The sequence below is a fragment of the Arvicola amphibius genome, chromosome 9 (assembly GCF_903992535.2).
Source record: "Arvicola amphibius chromosome 9, mArvAmp1.2, whole genome shotgun sequence".
Classification (NCBI taxonomy): domain Eukaryota; kingdom Metazoa; phylum Chordata; class Mammalia; order Rodentia; family Cricetidae; genus Arvicola; species Arvicola amphibius.
In genome coordinates this window covers 121839369-121859667 of record NC_052055.2, presented here as the reverse complement: position 1 = coordinate 121859667, position 20299 = coordinate 121839369, and the positions used below count along the sequence as shown (strand labels likewise).

General features: G+C 54.2%; 1 protein-coding gene across 1 annotated transcript in view; it reads left to right on the top strand.

The window, feature by feature from the left end:
• The first annotated feature begins 8212 nt into the window (after positions 1-8212).
• Scube3 (signal peptide, CUB domain and EGF like domain containing 3) overlaps positions 8213-20299 on the top strand; it is a 32767-nt gene continuing 20680 nt past the window's right edge. The window contains exons 1-2 of the mRNA XM_038342352.1: positions 8213-8297; positions 19696-19818. Coding sequence (XP_038198280.1) covers positions 8213-8297; positions 19696-19818 — 208 coding nt within the window. The remainder of the gene's footprint in view (positions 8298-19695; positions 19819-20299) is intronic.

The window sequence follows — 20299 nt, the reverse complement described above, 5'->3', positions numbered from 1 at the left end:
GCGTGTGTGTGTGTGTGTATGTGTGTGTGTGTGTGTGTGTGTGTGTGTGTGTAGAACCACTGACTTCCAATTTGCTGGGGTAGCAGAATGGCTTCAAAGATAAGGTGCCCTGAAGCTGGGTCTTAAAGGACGGCAGTGGAAACCCACCTGGAGAGATTGCTGAGTACGCTGTGGCTTGGATAGAATGACATCAGATATTATCACAGAGAAAGGTTCAGAGCTGACATGGAGGGCCACCTGCACCATGCTGAGGCACCGGAATGTCACCTTGGCTGGCAATGGTCCCTGGGAGACACGGTGGTCCCCGGAACACTGAAGGCATGGGGACTGTGGTCCCGCGAGACCATACAGTCATGGCGGGGTAGAAGTCCCATAGAGTCTAGAGTAAGTGGGTCACGGGGCCACTTCAGCTCAGCTCTTAGGAGTGGACAGGCCTGGGGCAGGTAGTGAGAGGAATGAGCTTGGCTGGGGGAGAGGTTTGTCCTGAACATTTGGTTCAGTGGGCAGAGCACTTGTCTGGCATGCATGAAGTCTGGGTGTGTGGCTCAGCTGGCAGAGTGATTGTGGGACATGCATGGAGCCTTGGATTCTATCCACATGGCTAACCCTCAGAAACCAGGCGTGGTGGTGCTTGCCTATAATCCCAGCACTGGAGAGGTGGAGGCAGGAGGATAAGAAATTCAAGGTCATCCTTGGTTTTATACCAAGGCCAACCTGGCCAACATAAGATTCCATCTCAAAGGCTGGGCATGATGTCACACACCTTAACCCAGCACACAGCAAGCAGAGGCAGGTGGATCTCTGTGAGTTGAAAGCCAGCCTGGTCTACATAGTGAGTTCCAAGACAGCCAGGACTGTGTAAAATGATCCTAACAAAACAAAACAAAAAAAACCACCACCACCACCAACAACAACAACAAAACAAGATCCTGTCTCAAAATAACTAAATAAATATGAAGAATTTTTAAATAGAAAAATACTATACATAAGTAGGCAGAAATATAGGACCTGGCCAAAAAGGAAAAAAGTGGGGATTGGGAGAGACCTAGAAGGAGGCCTGCAAACTGGACTTGTAGAGAGAGAGAACCAGGAGGTCAGGGGGCTAAAAGGTCTCCATTCGCCGCCCCCTTCTTCTATGCCCCTCCCCCACCTCCAGCCGCCTGTGTGATTGGTTGGAGTTGATCTGTTTCCTAGAGAAAGAGCGTGGGTTAGAAAGGAGAGGTTGCTCGCAGTTCTCCATTGACCGGGCTGGGATTTAAACTCAGGGCCGACACACAAGGGTGGTGGCCCATATGCCTTTCTCTACCATGGCTCTGCATTACGGAAGGTCATGGAGGAAGAGGGGGAGGGAAGGAGTGGGCAGGAGGGAGGAGATAGAAGCCTTCCACAAGCCAACCACCCCACCGTGAAGCCGGCCAGGAGGAGATCCGGGGAAAGGAGGGGCTTCCGAGATGGAAGAGGAAAATGTGCAGAGGCCTTGGGATGACGCAGTCAGGTCAAGCGTGATAAGGCCTGGCAGGCGGCCCGGGACGTGAAAATGCCTGGGCAAGCTACTGGAGACCCAGGCTCCCCAGCAGTGTCCGGCTGCGCTGCGGGTCAGGACCGGGTGCAGGCAGGCTCCTGCTAGAGTCCTGGGAGCCTGGGAAGTTGGCTTTGCGTTCCGAGGGGGAGGGGCTGCAGGGACGGTTACTCTGTGGGGTGAGCAGGTCCACGTACCGGGTATTGGCTTGGAGGACCAGCCTCTGTCCTGAAGGCAGAGGGTGGGGTGGGATGTTCGTGCTGGCGAAGGAGACTGACTGGAGAAGTGTAAGGGACGGGGCGTAGCAGAGACTGGGGAACTGAAGTCAGGGAAGCAGCTATGCCCTGGGGGACAGGTGTGGCGCTGGTGGCTGGAGGCGCCCTGACCACTGGAGTTGAGTTGGCGATTTCTGTTTTCTTCCTGCAATCAGCTGGAAGAAGAAGCAAGTGTCACCTCCACTCAGGGTCGGGGGTGGGGGGTGGGGGTGAGAGAATGGGAGGAGTAGACTCTGGGGTGAAGAGCCATGAGCGCTGAATGAAAGATGTCCAAAATGTCCAAAAGAGAAGCCAGAACAGGGAGAGGTACGGGGACCAGGTTGATTCCTCCTGTATCCTGGCAGGGCCTTTTGTGATCTCTAAGGACCTCTGGGGACAAGCGGCTCCTGGAACCTAGGGCTGGAATACTGCCCATCTTGAGCCATCCCAGAATGGACCCAAGGGGCTGGGCCACCTGGCTGCCATCCATTGGGACCCCCTTCCTCCTTCTTTCTCCTCCATCCATGGGCTTCTACATGTCTGCCACTGACTTGTGTTCATATCTCTATCTGTGTATTTATGTCTATCCTTTTAAAAACCACTAAGGTAGGGCTTGTCCAGGCAGCCTTCTCAAGTTCCTGTTTCCTCTGCTTCTCAGGGGCATTTTCTGCCTGGGTCCTTCAAGGTCATCCCAACAGTCTGCGTCCTCGGCTCCTAGCTAAGACTCTAGACTTCAGGGTTCAGCGTGGCCTTCACGCCCACTCCAGGGCTGTCACGCTTCCAGCGGGGACCACATTTTCTTCCCCTCCCATCTCTCTTTTCTTTAAAGATGTTATCTCTAATCATGTGCATATGTGTGTGTCTGAGTGCGTGCCCTCAGAGGCCAGAAAATGGTGTTAGCCCCTGGAGCTGGAGTCACCGGCAGTTGTAGGACGGGGTATGTGGATGAGCACTGAAGTCGGGTCCTCTACAAAAGCAGCAAGTACCTCATAACCACTGAGTAATCTGCCCAGCCCCGTCCTGCCTGCCGGCCTGACTCCTACGGTCACAGGCACAGCCATCGTGCCTCAGATTTCCGCGGGGCTGGGGACTGAACCCAGGCCCTTGTGAAGGCAAAGCAAAGGCTCCGGGTACCAGCCAGGGACCACATTTTCCAATTCTCTCATGCACTGAGCATAGGATGGGGACAAGCATCTCACAGCATGGGTGAAAGGATAGATAGCTGTCAGACACTAGGAGGAGAGTAAACAAGAGAGGCCTCCGATCATGCCGTGGTTCTAGCTTTACCTTTATTGACATTGTGTGACCGTGGGCACGCCACATGACCGCTCTCATCAGCTGACTGAGGTAGTGGCTGATATCTCTGTCCCGTGTCCTGGCTTTTGTCCTTTGTAGCATACTGCGCAAGTCAATCTGCCTGAGCTCCGTTTTCCCATCCATAACAACGGGACTAGAGCCACGCATGGTATTGTGGGAGTAATCCCAGCTACTCTGCTGAGGCAGGGGTGATCATGGGTTTCAAGGCTAGCGTGGGCTGCGGACTGTGTTCAGGGCCAGCCTCGGCAACTTAGATGATATCTCAGAATAAAATGCAAAAGGAGGGCTAGCGTAGAGCCCAGCGGTAGAGAGCTCGTGTAGCAAGTGGGGGGACCCGAGTTCAACACCCAGTGCTAGCGAGTGGTATGACACGCCGAGGTATTCATTGAAATTGCTGCCTCCCAGGCCTTGGCTGGGCTGTGCGGTAGAGGGCCTGGCATGTAAAATGCGGTCGTAGTGAGTAGTGTCTGGGAACTCTGATTTGTGTCCTGACATCGGCGTCTTCCTGGGGAAGCAGGGCACGTGAGCTTCTGCTTCATCTCTATAAAATGGAAAGCTATGGGTAAAGCCAGTGTGCTGGAAGGCATGGAATTTCTGGAACCTTCTCAGTGGAATCTGTGACAGACAGAAACCTGTTAGGGGTGCTGAGACCTCGCCAGCACCTCAAGGACCAAAGCCTGGCCTGGCGCAGGGCTGCTTTGTCCCAGGCACTGCTATGCCCTGTGCCCACTCAACACTGTGGCCCCTTTGTCCCTGCCAAGTAGTGGAAGGAGGGACCACGGCCTCTGTCTATTGCGTGCTCTGTGCCAGGTGTTTCCACACGCCATCTCCTTGAACTAATGCTATGAACCCTGTGAGGCTCGAGGAGAGGATAAAGCTGGTCAGAAGCCACACAGGCAGCTGGGCGAGAGCTGGGCTGGAGGCTGAAGAGCCCACCCAAATGGTCAAGGGCTTGCTGAGGAAACAGGAAGACCTAGGTCGTCTACAGAACCTATGTGAAAAGCCAGTGCCACCATGCATACCCGTAATCCCAGCTCTGCAGAGGCAGAGGCAGGCAGATCTCTGCGAGTTTGAGCCCAGCCTGCTCTACAGAGTGAGTTCCAGGACAACCAAGATTACACAGAGAAACCCTGTCTTAAAAAACAAACAAAAAACAAATAAAATATGAAATAAGGTGGAGAGCAATTGAAGAGGACACTAGATGTTGATTTTTGACTCCCTATAACACACACACACGCACACACATATATACACACACATGCACACACATACACACATACACACACCATACACACCCCCACACACATACAAACACATACCCACACACATACATATGCGCACACACACACACGCACACACATGCACACATATACACACCCTCACACCTCCCCACATACACACACACACTCATACCCACACACATACCCACACATACACACATACACACCCACCCACACATACCCACATACATATATACACACGCACACACATGCACACAAATACACATACACCTCCCCAGCCCCCCACCCCCCACACGAATGGTAAAGCAAAGGCACTGGGCTGAGATTTGAACCCCGCAGGCATTCATTTTAACTCTACAGCTAACGGTGGTCACAAGGTGAGAAGGGTGGCAAAGCTTGACAGGGCGGCGGGACAGTCCCTTCTGGCTTGTACCTGCTATCCAGTGGACTCTATACCGGCGGCGGAACAGTCCCTTCTGGCTTGTACCTGCTCTTCAGTAGACTATTGCCTGTCAAGCTATTGTCATTGATTGGCTTCACCTTTGAGAAAACTGAGGCACTGAGAGGGAAAGAGAAGGCTGAGAGAGGTGATTTCGGGGGAAGGGGGTCCCTGCATGTGGCTGGATTCCGACAGGGGTGCCCCCGGATATATTAACTAAGATTGTCTCAGAGGGGTCCCTGACCCAGAGATGAAACGCAGCTCACAAGCAAGGGGGATGAGGTTTAAGAGCAAATGGCAGCACTTCTGGGCATGGGGGTGGACACCTGTCATGGCAGCACAGCACATGTCTCAGCACGGAGGCGGGAGGGCCAGGAGTTCAACATCATCTTGGGTTCCATAGTGAGTTTGAGGCCAGCCTGGGCTCCATGAGACACTATCTCAAAAAACATAACAACCCTCCCCCAAAAGCCCTAAGTACATTAATTAAAGGTAAATTTTTAAAATGCAGTTGAGAGATGGATGGAGAGGCCCAGAAAACACTGGACACTTTGCGAGCATCTCCGTGCTCCTTCCTAGTTCTCGAGTTATTATTGTCTGAGTGGGAGTCCTGCAGCCCTGCAGACACTGACTGCACAGAGGGCATCGGGGCCACACCCCAACCCACTGTGCCCAGTGATAGAATCCCTGCTTTTACCCCATAAAGTCCTCTGAAGGGCAAGGGATAAACTAGAGACAGATCAAGGTGCAGTGGGGGGAGGGGAGTAGACAAGAGATGGATGGGGTGCACTGGGAAAATGGGCTAGAGACAGATGGGGTATGGGGGGAGTGGACAAGAGATGGATTGGGATACAAAAGGGGGAATGGGCTAGAGACAGATGGGGGGCAGTGGGGGAATGGACTAGAGAACGGTTGATATGCAGTGGGGGTGGGCAGAGAGCAGAATATGGGAGGAGCCCCCGGGTTATAGGGGAGCAGAGAGGACGAATCAGACGGAAACTGGAATGTGGAAAGAGAAAGAAACTGCAGCAAAACATCGGGGCTGCCAGAGGAAGAGCATGCCACTCATTGGGCACGCCAAGGAGCCGTCTGTCCAAAACTCAGGAGAAACAGCGCCATCCGGGGGTCCGGGAATTCACGGGAACTGTTGAGAAGGCCCCAGAAAACACTCAAGCTCCTGGAGAGTCCTCCAGGACCACCTTAGCTGGGGAGGGGGGTTAGGAGTGGGCTGGCAGTACTCACGCCCCAGGGACACAGAAGGATACACATTTAGTATCCAAAGATGGAGAAGTAAAAGCAAGCAAGACAGAGACAAAATTCCCTCTCCACCTTGGGGCTCCTCAACTCTCTCCAGTTCCCTCAGGCACTGTCTGGATACCTCCAATTCTCTCTCTCTCTCTCTCTCTCTCTCTCTCTCTCTCTCTCTCTCTCTCTCTCTCCCTCCCTTCTCTCTCTCTCTCATCCTCTCCTCTCTCTCCTCTCCGTTTGGGGCAAAGAGTGACAAGTTTGAACTTGTCCTCCGGCTTCCACATAATTGGTGGCAGCAGGCAAGGCTGCTGGAGAGGGAGGGTTTACCAGAGGAATGAGGAGGAGGAATCCCCCGAGTGACAGGGCTGGGAGGGACCACATAGGGGGATCATCTGACCGACCAACCTTTCTGTGGCCTCCACACCATTCCCATGACCCGTGTGTTCACCTCCCCCGTGCCATCTCTCACATTAGCCAAGCGCCTCCAGGATTCCTCTTCCCAGCGTCCCAAGGGTAATGTCCTCTCTGCATCACCCAGCCAATAAATCCACCCTGGTTTTCTAACTGAGGAAACTGAGGCCAACTGGAATGGGACTGGAAGCCAAAAGGAATCTGTCTTAGAACAGCCAGGGCAGGAAATTCATAGCCTCTGCCTGCGTTCATTTTTTTTTTTTTTTTTACTTTTCCATTTAATCCCTGCTAAAGGGCTCAACTCTTCCCCAGGGTAGGAAGGAGTCTGCTGTCACCCCCACCCCAGCTGATGCGGGCTGCCAATGTCAAGGGTTTGAGAACTGAGTCATCTTTAGGGAGACCTTGGTTACTGCCCAGTTCTCCTGGGTACCCTGGGATGACAGTTTCTGTTCTGCACAAAATTGGCTCTGGAGCAGGACTCTGAGGCCTGGCACAATTGGCTCAGAGCAATTGAAGGGGGCAGGGGGACAGTGTCCAGGCCTGGGGGACTTGCTCCTTCAGCAGTGTGTCTCTATTTTAAACCTATCCTCTGCTGCCGGTGAAGTTAGCCATGGAAGTCGGTTTGGAGATAGTGGACAGGGCCTTCTGTGTGTTCTAAGACGATCGTGGGTTAGCCTCTGCCAGCGAGCTGAGCACTAGACAGCGCACAGAGGAGCCTAGTCAGCGAGTTACCTCCAACGCCCACAGAGCCTGCCCTGGAGCCGGGCCCGTTTTAGCCGAGGGACTCGGATCTGAGAATGAGGATTGTGTCCCGAGGGTGAGAGTGACTTAGGAGTAGAAGTTCTAAGGACTTTACTTGGTCGGGAGTGCGAGTCCATCTCTGTGTTCCGAGGTGCAGCCTCCCAACACCTCGCGCCCTCTTTGTCTCCCCGCCGAGGTGTGCGTGCAGACCTGCTCCGCTCGGCCCTCCTGGCGTGCGAGCGCGCGGGGGGGTGCACCCTCGACTCCCCCGCTAGATCCCCACGGGGAGAGCGGACGAGCCGGAGCCCCGGTGCTGTTTGGTCTGGAGCGGAGCGGGGGCTTGCATTGATCCATTGATTGTGCGCGGTCTGCGCCTGACCTCCCTGCTCCCGGGGAAGCCGTCTCCATGGAGACCGGGCCCGCTCCCCAAGCGCCGGATTGTAAATTCCTGCAGGCAGCGGCCCGGCAGCCTGGGGAGGGGGCCGCGCGCCCGGGCGCGCAGGGGGAGCGGCCGCCACGCCGAGGCCCCCTTTGAAAGAAAAAAAAAAAAAGGACACGAAAAAGGAGGTGGAGGAGGAGGACGGAGAAGAGAAGCAGGAGGGGCAGTGGGAAGGGGAGGAGGAAGAAAACGAAAAGGAGCAAGGAGAGGAGGAGAAAGAGGAGGAGGAGGAGGAGGAGAAAAGCGAAGAAAAACAGACAGAGCCCGGGAGACGAGAAAGCAAGGGAGGAAGAAAGAAGCAGAAAGGGCGTGTTTAGGCGCTACGTCTCCCCTCCCCTTTCTCAGGTCCCAGCTCCGGCTCCGGCTCCGGCTCCGTGCTCGCTCTCCGGCTCCAGCTCCCCGCAGGCGAAGCTGGGCGTCGGGTGCGATAGCCCGGGCTGCCCCTCGGGCCGCCGCCCCGCGCCTGGCCGCGCTCCCCACCGCGCGCTCCGCTCGTCCAGCCCGGAGCCCCCGCGGGACGCCCTCCAGTCCCCTCCCCCTCTGCCTCGCGCCCTCCCCGGGGCTGCGACACCCCCGCGGCCCCGCCGCGCGGAGCTCCAGGCCATGGGCTCGGGGCGCGTCCCCGGGTTCTGCCTGCTCGTCCTGCTGGTCCACGCGCGCGCCGCCCAGCATGGCAAAGCTGCGCAAGGTAAGGGCTGCGGGGCTGCGGGACGGCGGGGCTCGAGCCAGGGCAGGTGCCTGGAAGTGCGTGGCTGTCAGGACCCGGCCCTGTGTCCCGGACTCACCGGCCAGGGCCAGACCACTGGGCGCTGCGCGCCTGGCGAAGCGTTTGGAGGAGCCTGGGGGCGGCCGGCAGCAGAGAGCATGCACTTCTGCCGGCTTCTCTGCCACCTCTAGCATCTTCCGCCGAGGTTAGAGAATTTTCTCTTAAACTTTGCCAGGGACTTGACTCAGGGGTTTGAGACCGAGAGAAGTTTTCAGCCATGCCGCACACTTCGTACCCTCACCCCCTCCCCGCACGCAGACAGGCCGAAATTTCAAAGTTGCTGTCTTATCAAGTCTAAAGATGTTAAAGAAAAACAGGCTCTTTCGCGGTGAAACCGACTGCCTGTCACGGGATGGTAGGGGGCAGAAGGAGAAAATGTCTGTGACTGGCTTCTGGCACGCACGTTGCGTTTCTGCCTTTTGGGGGGGAAATCTCTTTCGTCTCGCATGGCTTTCATTTCTTATCATAATATTTATTTATTAAGGCCTGGGGTTTCCAATTCCATTTAAATCCAGGTCAGAATTGCATTAAAATAACAAAGTAAAATTCCAGGCTGGGAGCTCTGACAGATTCCCTCTAGGAATTAGAGAGAGACTGGGAGGCCCTCCTGCCCCGGTCCCTGACCCCGAGCTCACTGCCCAGCCAGTCCCAAGGCTGCGCTGGCAGAAACCAGGCTGGTGTCCCACAGTTCTCTGGGGACAGCCTCCCCTCCCCCATTGACCTGCTACACCCCTCCCCCCACGTTGTCCTCACCCAAAAGAGATTTATATGGACAAAAAGAAAATTCCTCTTAGCAAGATTTTGCCCGGGAGGTAGATTCTGCCTATTGTCCCAGGGGTTCCTGAAGCCAGCCAGGGATGAGGAGGTGTCTGAGCCAGGAGGAAAGTTGAACTTGGGAGTTGGGGAAGTCTGAGTGTCTGGCAGTCAGGTCGCTGTGTGGAGGGGCCCGAGCCCTGGAGTCCTAAACTGTTGTATGCTACCCGCTTTCACTGTGTTCCTAGAAGGTGCTAAGTCAACACCACCCGCCTCCCCCAAAACACGGTCTCTACCCTTGCCCCCTCCAACCTGTCCATTAACATAACTAAACCCTGGAGACCCTCTGCTGTCAAGTACCGGACCCCACCCCAATCTCCTTCCAGCCCCAAACTGCTTCTTCTGCAGCCTTGGTTCCAGACAGCCCGCTGCCTGGAACAGCCCCTCTCCCCACTCTGGATTTGCTTGTGTGTTTTCGTAAACAAAGCTGGCTTTTGTAGTGCACGCTGACTTACTCATAACATGGAATTAGCTAGGGAGTTTAGTCTGAGGAAGGAACAGATTTCGTGCAGTAATCTAGAGACAAGATAAGGACCTCTTTCAAGTTGGAGCCAGTGTCTGCAGAGGTGGGGGGGGGGACAAGAGGAGAAGCAGCCTATTAAAGGGGCTCCAGGTGCAGCTGGAGACCCCTAAATGGGACAGGTGTGCAGGGAAACCAAGGCTCTCAAGGGATAGGAGTCAGGATACCTCCAGGGTACCTCAGGTACCTTCTTTTATTGGACACCCCACTGGGTGCTGGGGGGACACCCAGCAGGAGGCGGTACCCTCAAGGTCTCTGCTCAGTCCTGAGCGCCACCTGCCCTGGTGAGGCTGCGGTAACTTGGCATCTGCCCCCTCCCCCGTAGGATTTCTGAGTCTGGCTGGGGCTAGGTTGGAACCTCTCATTAACCCTACCATCCAGGAAATCTGTGAAACCCTGTCCATCAAAGAATGCCTAACAACAGGTTTGCTGGAAAACAGAGCTGTGCTTGGACTCAGATTTGTAGGTAGATGCTGCAGGCAGGGTGAGAACTCTTTGGTCTGAGCCTTACAGGCTTACCCATGGTGCTGTGAGCTCCAGGAGGCCTCCCTTGCCCCCTCGGCATATCTCCCATCTATCATCAGGACTGGGAAGTCCGCCTTTGATGCCACGTGCTTCTCAGTGGAACCCTAGAGGGTCTGTAAATCGGAAACACCCTCAGCAAGCATCTTGAAAAGAACTGCTGCACTTCTGGGGACATCTGTGTCCCTAGGAGCGTCAAAGCCATGGGATGGGATGAGGATGGAACTGGGACAGGAGCTTAAGAATAAAGGAGGGAGGAAGAAGAGAGAGGGAACACCAACTCCAGCACCACGGTCCACCCCTGGCCCGCTGTGTCCTCTGAGTCAGGGATTGCTGAACGTTTTGTCCCTGTGGATGAGTGGGCGGGTCAACTAGTGGGACTGGGAATGAGTGAGCTTGCTGGGTACACGGTTTTGAGTGGTTCTCAAGTGCCCGTCTGTGTGTCTTAAAGTAGACAGACTGGATAACCAAGATAATTGTAAACTTAAAAGCATTAATTTGCTTTGCTTTTTTTTTTGAGGGGTGGGGGTGGGGTAGAGGTGGGAGGACAGCCATGGCTAAAAAGACTTAATCCTCACTTAGGGCTCAGGTTGCAGCTGAATGAAAAGGTCTCAGGGCCTCCAGGGGGACTGGTCCAGCCCCCAGGCCAGCTCCGGCTCCGGCTCCGGACAGCCAGGTTGGCCATTTAGTTTACCTGGTAGTTTTCTTTCCTTGCTGGGGATGGAGATTTGAGAAAGTCATCCATTTAAAAGCCACGACATCCCTGAGACTGAGCGCGTTCATCGGGTGGGAACAGTGTCTCTCTGTCTCTGGGTCTCTGTCTGGGTGTATGTGTCTCTCTCCTTCCCCCACCCTCTCTTCCTCTTTAATGTGGCTGTTTCCTCTCCTCCCGGCTTCCCTCGGCTCCTGTGGCCAGCTCCTACAGTGAGGGGACTGTTCCTCCTAGCCCCTCCCTCCAAAATATGAAATGAAAGCCATAACCGTGTCAGCGGGTGAGGGTGGCTCCTCAGGCAGCCACCGTCGCTTGTGCCCCATCGAGGCCCTACTGGAGAGAGCAGACAGACAGACAGACAGACAGACCCCACTCCTGTTTTTATCAGTTTCCCTAAGCTCATCCCCACTTTTAGAAAGTCCTCAGAAATCCCTTTGACCTCTTTCTGTGGCTTTCTGGTGGCATGTCATAGGTGTGGGGAAAGCCTGGAGCTAGGAGGATATAAATTTTGTTCTCCACACCCCCCCATCCCTGAGTCTCTGTGGAGTGGAATGGGAGAAAGTGAACTACAAAGACCTAGGAGTCCCAACCATTACAGGTAGAGAGCCCTCAGATGAGACCGCTTTCTGGAACCTTCTGGAATCTGAGAGCATGAGAACTAGTTTGAGATGTGAGCGCCTAGGACCTGTTGTGAATGGAGACAGGCCGGGTGTGAGGTTGGGAATGCGAGGTGTGCATTCACTGGGGCGTGTGAGCATGCATGTGCATGACTCGTGTGTGTGTGTGTGTGTGTGTGTGTGAGCACATGTGTGTGTGAGCACATGTGTGTGTGGCACTCCGGTGAGGGGGAGGAGGTGGGTGATGTGCGTTTTGTTTTAGTTGGAGAAGGACAGTAGAATGGCTTGGTCCAGTGCCTTGAACTGAGGGTGGGGGAGGGGAATGCGTGGCTTCAGATCCTCTGGAGAAGATGGTGGAGGTGGAGAAACTTGCTGCCAGATCCCACCCTGGTCTCTGCTGCCTGCTTCGGTGTGCGGGTGTGGGCCTCTGTACCCCTAGCACATGACCGCTCAGTAAGAAAGAGTTCCTGTCAGGGCTGGAAACTGCGGAGCCGCTCTGAGGCTGGCAGTGCTTACGGGAGGCCCAGACCTGGGGAGACAGGAGTCTGGGAAGCACTGGACTGCTGGGGCTCAGGGGAGAGGTGAAAACAGCTAGCGCAGGGCAGTGTGGAGGGGATGAATGGGCTACTCACCTGGGCAAAGGAGGGACACTGACTCTCTGTCCGCAGACTAGCCACTCTTCCCTGACAGCCTGCCTCTGCCTGACTCAGGTGGCGCTAGGTGGGTGAAAGAGGAGGTGTGAGCTCTCAGAAACTCAAGCCCGCTGGTTGGGAACTGGGGTTCTGCCCATTTTGCTGAACCCATTCACACTGGTAAATGTCAGTAGTCCGGCCTCACCTGCCCGAGGACCAGGCCCTCTCCACCTGGACCGTGTTCCATGCTGCCTGTGGGAAGTCGGGTCACTTGGTACTTTTCCTTTCTTCCCCCACCTCAGTTTCAGGACACAGGAGGGTAGCCCTGTGTCAGGGGAGCAGCTAGCCTAGAAACCAGCCCCAGAAGCCCACGGGCACGCTTCTGTGTATGTGCACACCGTGGTGCCCAAGACTGACCCCTGCCAGTCTCCGAGCCCTGCCCTCCTCAGACAAAGGGCTCGCTCTGGACTTGGAGCTGGATGCTACAGTTGCATTTCAGAAGTGGGATGCCCACCTCCCTGTCCTGAACAGGCCGCTGGGGACGTTGGTTTGCCAATGGTTTTCTCCTGTGACAAACCATAGCCCCAGAGAGCTATGGGCTTTGAATTTCAGAGCTTTGTGCCCAGGACTGTCTGGTTGTGGTTACGGACAGTGGCAAACTGAGGACGCGGTGCTGACCCGTAGAAGATGCGGGATAAGGAAACGGGCCTAAGGAATCCCTGGGTGAGGTCCAGCATCAGGCTATGTGGGCGTCAGTGGGGGGGGGGGGTCGTGGGAGGATGGGATGTTAAAGGGTAGACCCTGGGGGGCAGGTTTAGAGAGAGGACGCTTTTTACAAGTTTCTAATTATATTTATTTGGAGTTTTCCTCTGGCGGTTTGAAGCTGTTAACAGCAGGAACCTGTATCCCTGGTGTTTGTTTTTGTTTCTAACCAGCTGCTTGGCCCCAGAGAAGTGAATCCCAAGGCTGGCGACACCTGCCCACCACTGCGCCCGCCTGCCCACCCACCCTCTCCTTGCCTGTGTGTCTGCCTGCTCCCTGTCTATCCTGGTCTCCTCTTCTGCTGGGGAGCATCCAGGGGCTGGCTTTTGACCGCCAGCCAGTTCAGTTCCAGTCCATCTCAGGCTGTTTGGTTGCTTGCTTCAAGCTGAGTGCTGCCTTGGGGCCCGGGGAGGCAGAGACCCATCTCTCAAGTACTTTTGAAGGCTTTGGGGGGCGGGACAGAGTTCTGTCTTTACACTGGCTATTGGTTCTTTCCCAGGGTAACCACATTAGGCGTTTCCCCATCCATTAAATAAGACATGCCTGCAGCTGCCCGGGAAGGTAACAAAGAAGCCCGAGAGCCTACATCCACTGTATTCGCCAGGCCTCAGCGCACTGTCTTTGGGGACTCTTAAAAAATCTTCATGTGTGTAAGTGCAGGCACACTGCCATGGCACACACGTGGAGGTCAGAGGACAACCTCTGGTGTCCCTTCTCACCTTCCACCTTGTTAGACACAGGGTCATTGTGCACCAGCTGGCTTGCCATCTGGGAATTCTCCTGCCTCTGTCTCCCATTTTGCTGCAGGTGTGCCAGGATTAGAGAGGCACGCTGCTGGATCTGGCTTTCCATGAGTTCTGGGGCTCCCGGCTCAGGTCCTCAATCTCACACGGCCAGTGCTTTTCACACTGAGCTATCTCCCCAGCTCTTTCTTCAGAATAAACTCCCTCGGACACCCCTCTTTCCAGAATGCAGATGGTCACAGGAAAGTAAAGAAACAGGCTTTACTGGGCCACAGGGAATGACCTCCCCCAACCATCCACAAAGTACCTCCACTCCACTGTTACTCTGTCTCATTCACTGCTGAACCCTGGGCACCTGGCACACTGCCCTAGTGGTACCCAGCGGCCATTTGCTGAGTTGTCAGGTGTGCACAGCTCTGCCAGCGGTGCCATGGGTCCGAAGGGTCAGAAGTCATGACCTTCAGGAACTCACAGCACCGAGTTAACATGGAGCAAGCATCCAAGAGCACACTGGAGGGGATGAATAATGCCAGCAAGCTTTTCCTAAGCACTCACTGTATGTCCACACTGTAGCATGTGGTGGGCATTAGCTCATTTGATGCTGGTAGCAGCCCCCAAGACGGTGCTGTGACTGGTGCACAGGGGAGAGAACTGGTGTGCTCAGAGGCTGACTCAGGACGACACAAGCACAGGCCAAGCCTACACCGAGACCGCCGCAATATCAGTCTAGAACCCGCACTGGGACCGCATGGCATCAGTCTAGAACCCACAACGGGACAGCCGCGGTACCAGTCTAGAACCTGCACTGGGACTGCTACAGCGCCAGTCTTGAGCCTGCACTGGGACTGCTACCGTGTTGGTCTAGGACCTGCACTGGGACTGCTACAGCGCCGGTCTAGAACTTTTAGTCAGTCCGTCATAGTGCCCCTCTGGCAAAGTGTCTCCCAGCTCAGGCAAATCATTTATTTACATGAGTTGAAAAAGATATCCCCAGACCTGCCCAGGAGGTCCTGATTTGGTGGGTCTAGACACCCCTGGGGTTTTAGAGGTCCCCAGATTCCAGTGTGCATCCTGAGCCAAGAACCAGCAGTCTAAACCAACCCACGCCCAAGAGCATCACTTGACTTGCAGCTGGTAAACAATTGTGCCCTAGGAAGATGGACCAAAGCTGAGGCTGCCCATGCGCGCCACTGAGGTCCCTGCAAGGACACATTCTGGGCCGCCAGGTACGTTGAGGCGCTTTGAAGAACTGACAGAGGAGGGGGAGCAGGGTACGATTTGGGGCCCTGTTTCCTGCTCCGTGCCTCAGCCCAGTTTGCTTTAGAAGATGTCAGCCACAGTTGGAAGGTCCCTTCTCCAGCAAGCACCCAGCCATGGGAGAAATGGACCATGTTACATAAAACCGCTTCAGAGTGTTAGCTGAGTAACTCAGTGTGAACCAAAGGCAGGGAAGTTGAGTTCCCCAGGGCCCAGGGCTCTCCCCAGGAGCTGGGTGGACAGTTCTGAACCAGGCATGGAAAGATGGAAAGGGTGGACCTGGAGCGTGACTGAGAAGGAGGAGAAGGAGGAGGAGGAGGAGGAGGAGGAGGAGGAGGAGGGGTGCAGTGCGCTCGCTGGTCAGGTGGCCGTGAGGGAATAGTCCAGGGTGGGACGCGATGTTTGGAGCCGTGAGCTGAAGACAGGTGAGCATTGTGAGCGGGGAGATGGCTGTAGCTAAGAAAAGCCTGTGGCAACTGGCAGGGGAGGCCAAGGGGAGAGCCCGGTGCACCGGGAGCCGAGCCCCAGCAGATGGAGACAGAACACATCAAGATGGTTGCACGGGGGGGGGGGGCTTTGGAGGAGCCTCCACGCTTCTGGGCCTGACCCAGAAATGTTCCCCATTCAGAACCCCTGGACCTCTGCTGTCTGTGGAAATCTGTGCTACTGGGGCATTTCCTGTTGCACTGCCACCATAGACATTTAGCCTGTGGCTGGGGGCTGAAGAGCTGTCTTTGAACAAAACCACATGAGGCTCATGGCTACTTGCAGTGGACGAAACAGAGCTAGACCCCCACTGCTCGTCTCTCAGCTCCACAGCTCAGACTTCTTGTGGTGTGAATTCTAATTAGTCTGATTACATAAAAACCTGGACTCGGATATTAGGGGGTGAAAGCTGAAAGGTCATAGAAGCAGAGCAGCCAGCCACTAGTTCTTACCTGTACGAAATCCTCAGACTGAATGGGGTGTCCGGCCTCTACCAGTCCTCAGACTGATTCCTGAGCTCCCATTCCCTCCCTCCTTATATCCCTCTCTCTGCCCAGACGTATCACTCCTGTCTCCACCTCCCTAGTGCTGGGGTTAAAGGTCTGAGCCACCACTGTTTGGCTGTTTCTCTCTTAGACTAATTCAATCTCACGTATCCCGGGGTGGCTTTGAACTCATAGAGATCCGTCTGCCTCTGTCTCCCAAGTACAGCGGTAAAAAGGTGTGCACCACCACTGCCTGGCCTCCTTGGCTAACTAGTGTGGCTAGCTCCACACTCTGATCTTCAGGCGAGCTTTATTTGTTAAAACACAAACAAAATATCACCACATTTTCCCTTTTTTGTCTAAAATAAAAAAGGTTATAAGGAAAACTATATACAATAAGTACAATAACTATATACAGTATATATACAGGCAATAAGCACATCAACAATGTCTAGTCCATTTGCATTTGACAAATTCAGAGAAAATACTCCAGTATCCTATCTTGGTGAGAAAAGTGTTGTACCTAATTCACTTTTAATTTTAACTTGCGTTACCAACCCAAAATTATCTTTTTTTTAAATATTTATTTATTATGTATACAACATTCTGCCTCAATGTATGCCAGCACGCCAGAGGAGGGCGCCAGATCTCAGTACAGATGGTTGTAAGCCACCATGTGGTTGCTGGGAATTGAACTCAGGACCTCTGGAAGAGCAGCCAGTGCTCTTAACCACTGAGCCATCTCTCCAGCCCCCAAAATTATCTTTTTATGTCTTTCGACCTTACACAGTTTCCATTTCTTTAGCGAATTTCTTTCCTGAGTCTGGTTAACACTTCCTGTTCCCCACATCCTTATTCAGGCAAATTAACCTCATGGCTGATTGCAGCCTCTTCTGAGGAGGCACCATCATCCCCATTTAGCAGGGAAGGGTCTCAGGACCAAAAATGAAAAAGAAGCCAAGTGTATTGGCGCATGCCTGCCATTCCAACACTAGGGAGGCTGGAGCAGGGGGATTATGAGCTGGAGGTTAGCCTGGGCTATATTAAAGCCTTATCTTTTTTTTTTTTTTTTTTTTTGGTTTTTCGAGACAGGGTTTCTCTGTGGCTTTGGAGCCTGTCCTGGAACTAGCTCTTGTAGACCAGGCTGGTCTCGAACTCACAGAGATCCGCCTGCCTCTGCCTCCCGAGTGCTGGGATTAAAGGCGTGCGCCACCACCGCCCGGCCTAAAGCCTTATCTTTTAAAGGAAAACTTAGGATAAAGCCTCCCAGAGTGTGGGAGAGCTGGACCTTAACTGGGATTGTCTCCACTGCTGTTAACCTTCCTTCAACAGGACAGTTCTTGCTTCTGTATCCACTTTATCTGTCGGACAGACAGGTTCTCCAACAGCCTCTTGCCATCCACAAGATCACTCGGATTTGGCTTATGAACTCCATCTTCATCTTTTCACTCCATGGTGACAGGCTGGCAGGCACGTGACTGCTGAGCTCCGGTGAGGTGGGCAGTGAGTGTAGACAGGATTGTCAGGACGGCCAGCGACTGCACAGAAGGCTGAGGGGTCATGAACCAAGCGGAGCTGAACAGAGCCCGAAGAGCTGAGGCAGGCAGGGTGTGAGGGGTTCCCATTGCAGGTCTCAGCCCCACGGTACCCCAGCCCTGCCCCCAGTGCTTCTGGAAGCAGAGTGCCTACAAACTACGGGAACTGCTGGTGCACAGTGTGCTCTGCTTAGTTAGAAACTCCAGGACGCGCCTTGAGTTCACTGGATCTGGCGAGGGCTGAGAGCCTCCATTCTAACAAAACCCACTTGGCAGCTCAGGAATCATACCGGCCTGCTCTCAAGCCCCACTCGGTTACAGGCAGGCGTCTATTCAGATACTCTTTGGAAACTTTGTATACTTTTCTCTAGTTCATAGGTGGGCATGGCCTCTTCCTCCTCAGACTGTGACAGGGCTTTCAACCCTAGTTGCTCGTTAGAATCATCTGGAAGCTTTGGAAAATTACGGATTGCCAGGCCCCAGCCCAGACTTGATGACTACAGACTTTGGGGCCTTGAGCATTTTGCGGGGAGCTGCTGAGAGGAGGACCTCCTCATACTCAGTGTCTCGTGGCCCCTACCTGCTCCTGCTTCCTGTCACTGGTCTATCCTGACTGAGCTAAATGGCCTGTGTTCTGAATGTAACGGCTGCCCCAGCACAGCCCTTTCTCGCTGAATGAGCTCTCCTCCTCAACATCACTTCAGCTTTCTGGGCGCTGTGGTGTTGTCTCTGACTTCCCAAGGTTCTTTATTTATTTTGGCTTTTTGAGACAGAGTTTCTCCGTGTAACAGTCCTGGCTGTCCTGGAACTTGCTTTGTAGACCAGGCTGGCCTTGAACTCACAGAGATCTGCCTGTCTCTACCTTCCAAGTGCTGGGTGCTGGGATTAAAGGTGTGCGCCACCATGGTCTGGTCAGAGGTCTGTCCGTTGGTTCTCTTTTTCTCTTCTTTCTTCCTTCCTTCCTTCCTTTCTTTCTTTCTTTCTTTCTCTCTCCCTCTTTCTTCTCTTCTTCTTCTTCTTCTTCTTCTTCTTCTTCTTCTTCTTCTTCTTCCTCCTCCTCCTCCTCCTCCTCCTCCTCCTCCTCCTCCTTCTCCTCCCCTTTCTGGTTTTGGTTTTGGTTTTTTCAAGATGGTTTCTCTGTAGCTGTGGAGCCTGTACTGGAATTAGCTCTTGTAGACCAGGCTGGCCTCGAACTCACAGAGATCTGCCTGCCTCTGCCTCCCAACAGAGGTCCTTTCTTAATCACCTTCGTTTTTGGCCACGGGGGGGGGGGGGCTCTTCCCTTAGTGTCGTGCCTATTAGAGGGTGCACTGGCGTTGGAGCAAAAAGATCCAGAACTGATGGCAGGGCTGCTGCCTGGTCAGTGGGAGAGCTCCAAGAACTGTGCTTCCCAAACTTCAGATGGCCAGGCTGATACCTGTCAGCTCCTGGCCCTTCTGCTAGCTCAGGGGCCAAGGAAAACCTTCCATGGAACTCTGTTCCTCTAAAGCTGCTTGGTCCCATGCTGAACAAGTAGGAGCAGCCTTGATCTTTTGTCTGGGTTTTTGAGGGAGGGTCTCACTATCTAACCTGGAACTCCCGATCTTCACACCTCAGTTTCCAAGTGCTGGGGTCACAGGTGTGCACCACTGAACCCGAGTGCTGGGGTCACTGGTGTGCGCCACTGTACCGGATAGGACACGTGAGGCGGATGAAGACCCACATATGGCCTGTCTCCTTTCCATCCTTAATTACTAGTGACCAGCTGGGCAGGGTGGTTCATGCCTGTAGTCCCGGCATTTGGGAGAGAGGGAGGCAGGAGGATCAGGCATTGAAGGCCACCCTCAGCTATGTAATGAGTTCTAGACCAGGCTAGACCACAGGTGTCCCTTTCTTAAAAAAAAAAAACTTATCAGCGACTGGGCATGGCCACCTTTTAGGAGACCAGTGACTCCCTCGCTCTAAGCCTGCTGCTACGAAAGATAAACTAATTCACACTGTGTCTAACACACATCAAGTGTGCTGGGCAAATTGAAGAGTGTCTGTCTCAGAGTAGCTGAGTCATGACTGTGGTCTGAATATCTTGAAGGCAGTAAGGGTTCATTGTGACTCCCTGAAAGGACCAGAGGATGTGGGGACCTTGGGTGCACTGGCTCTGTCTTGAAGAGGAGACTCTGACTTGGGGGGGCGCACACCTTCAAAACTTATTTGAGAGGCAGCGTGGTGGTCCTCACATGTCCTCCTCTGCCCCTGCCAGATGTGGATGAGTGTGTGGAAGGGACTGACCATTGCCACATCGATGCCATCTGCCAGAACACGCCACGGTCATATAAGTGCATCTGCAAGTCTGGCTACACCGGAGATGGCAAACACTGCAAAGGTGAGACTGGGGGCGCCTTCGGGAGAGTGGGAACCAACGCTGTTGCCTCGGGGATGGGGATGGCGTCACAGTTCCCAACACCTACAGCCTTTACAGGCCCAGGAGGGCCTCTTCCCAGAGAGCAGAGTGTCCTGGTGTGCATCAAAGCATTGCACAGACCAACCAGCGCTGGCGGGAACACTCCCTGGCCTCATACCCACACAGCTGTCTGGAGTGCCCATACCTCAGGCGCAGAACTAAGGCCTGAAGATCCCTGAAGCCGCAGCCTCTTCCTGTACCCTTCAGGTCGTGCTCACGGGATGGGACCGGTGTTCCCCAGTGGGAGCTCACTCACAAACAAGCATATCTTCTGCCATAATTAAAACACTTAATTCCAAGTAGCTTAGGAATATTGTTCTCAGTGTGTGACCTTGAATACCACGGAGACATCGGTGGACAAGGTCCATGACACTTCTTGTTGCCCCCTAGGACATGAGGGGTA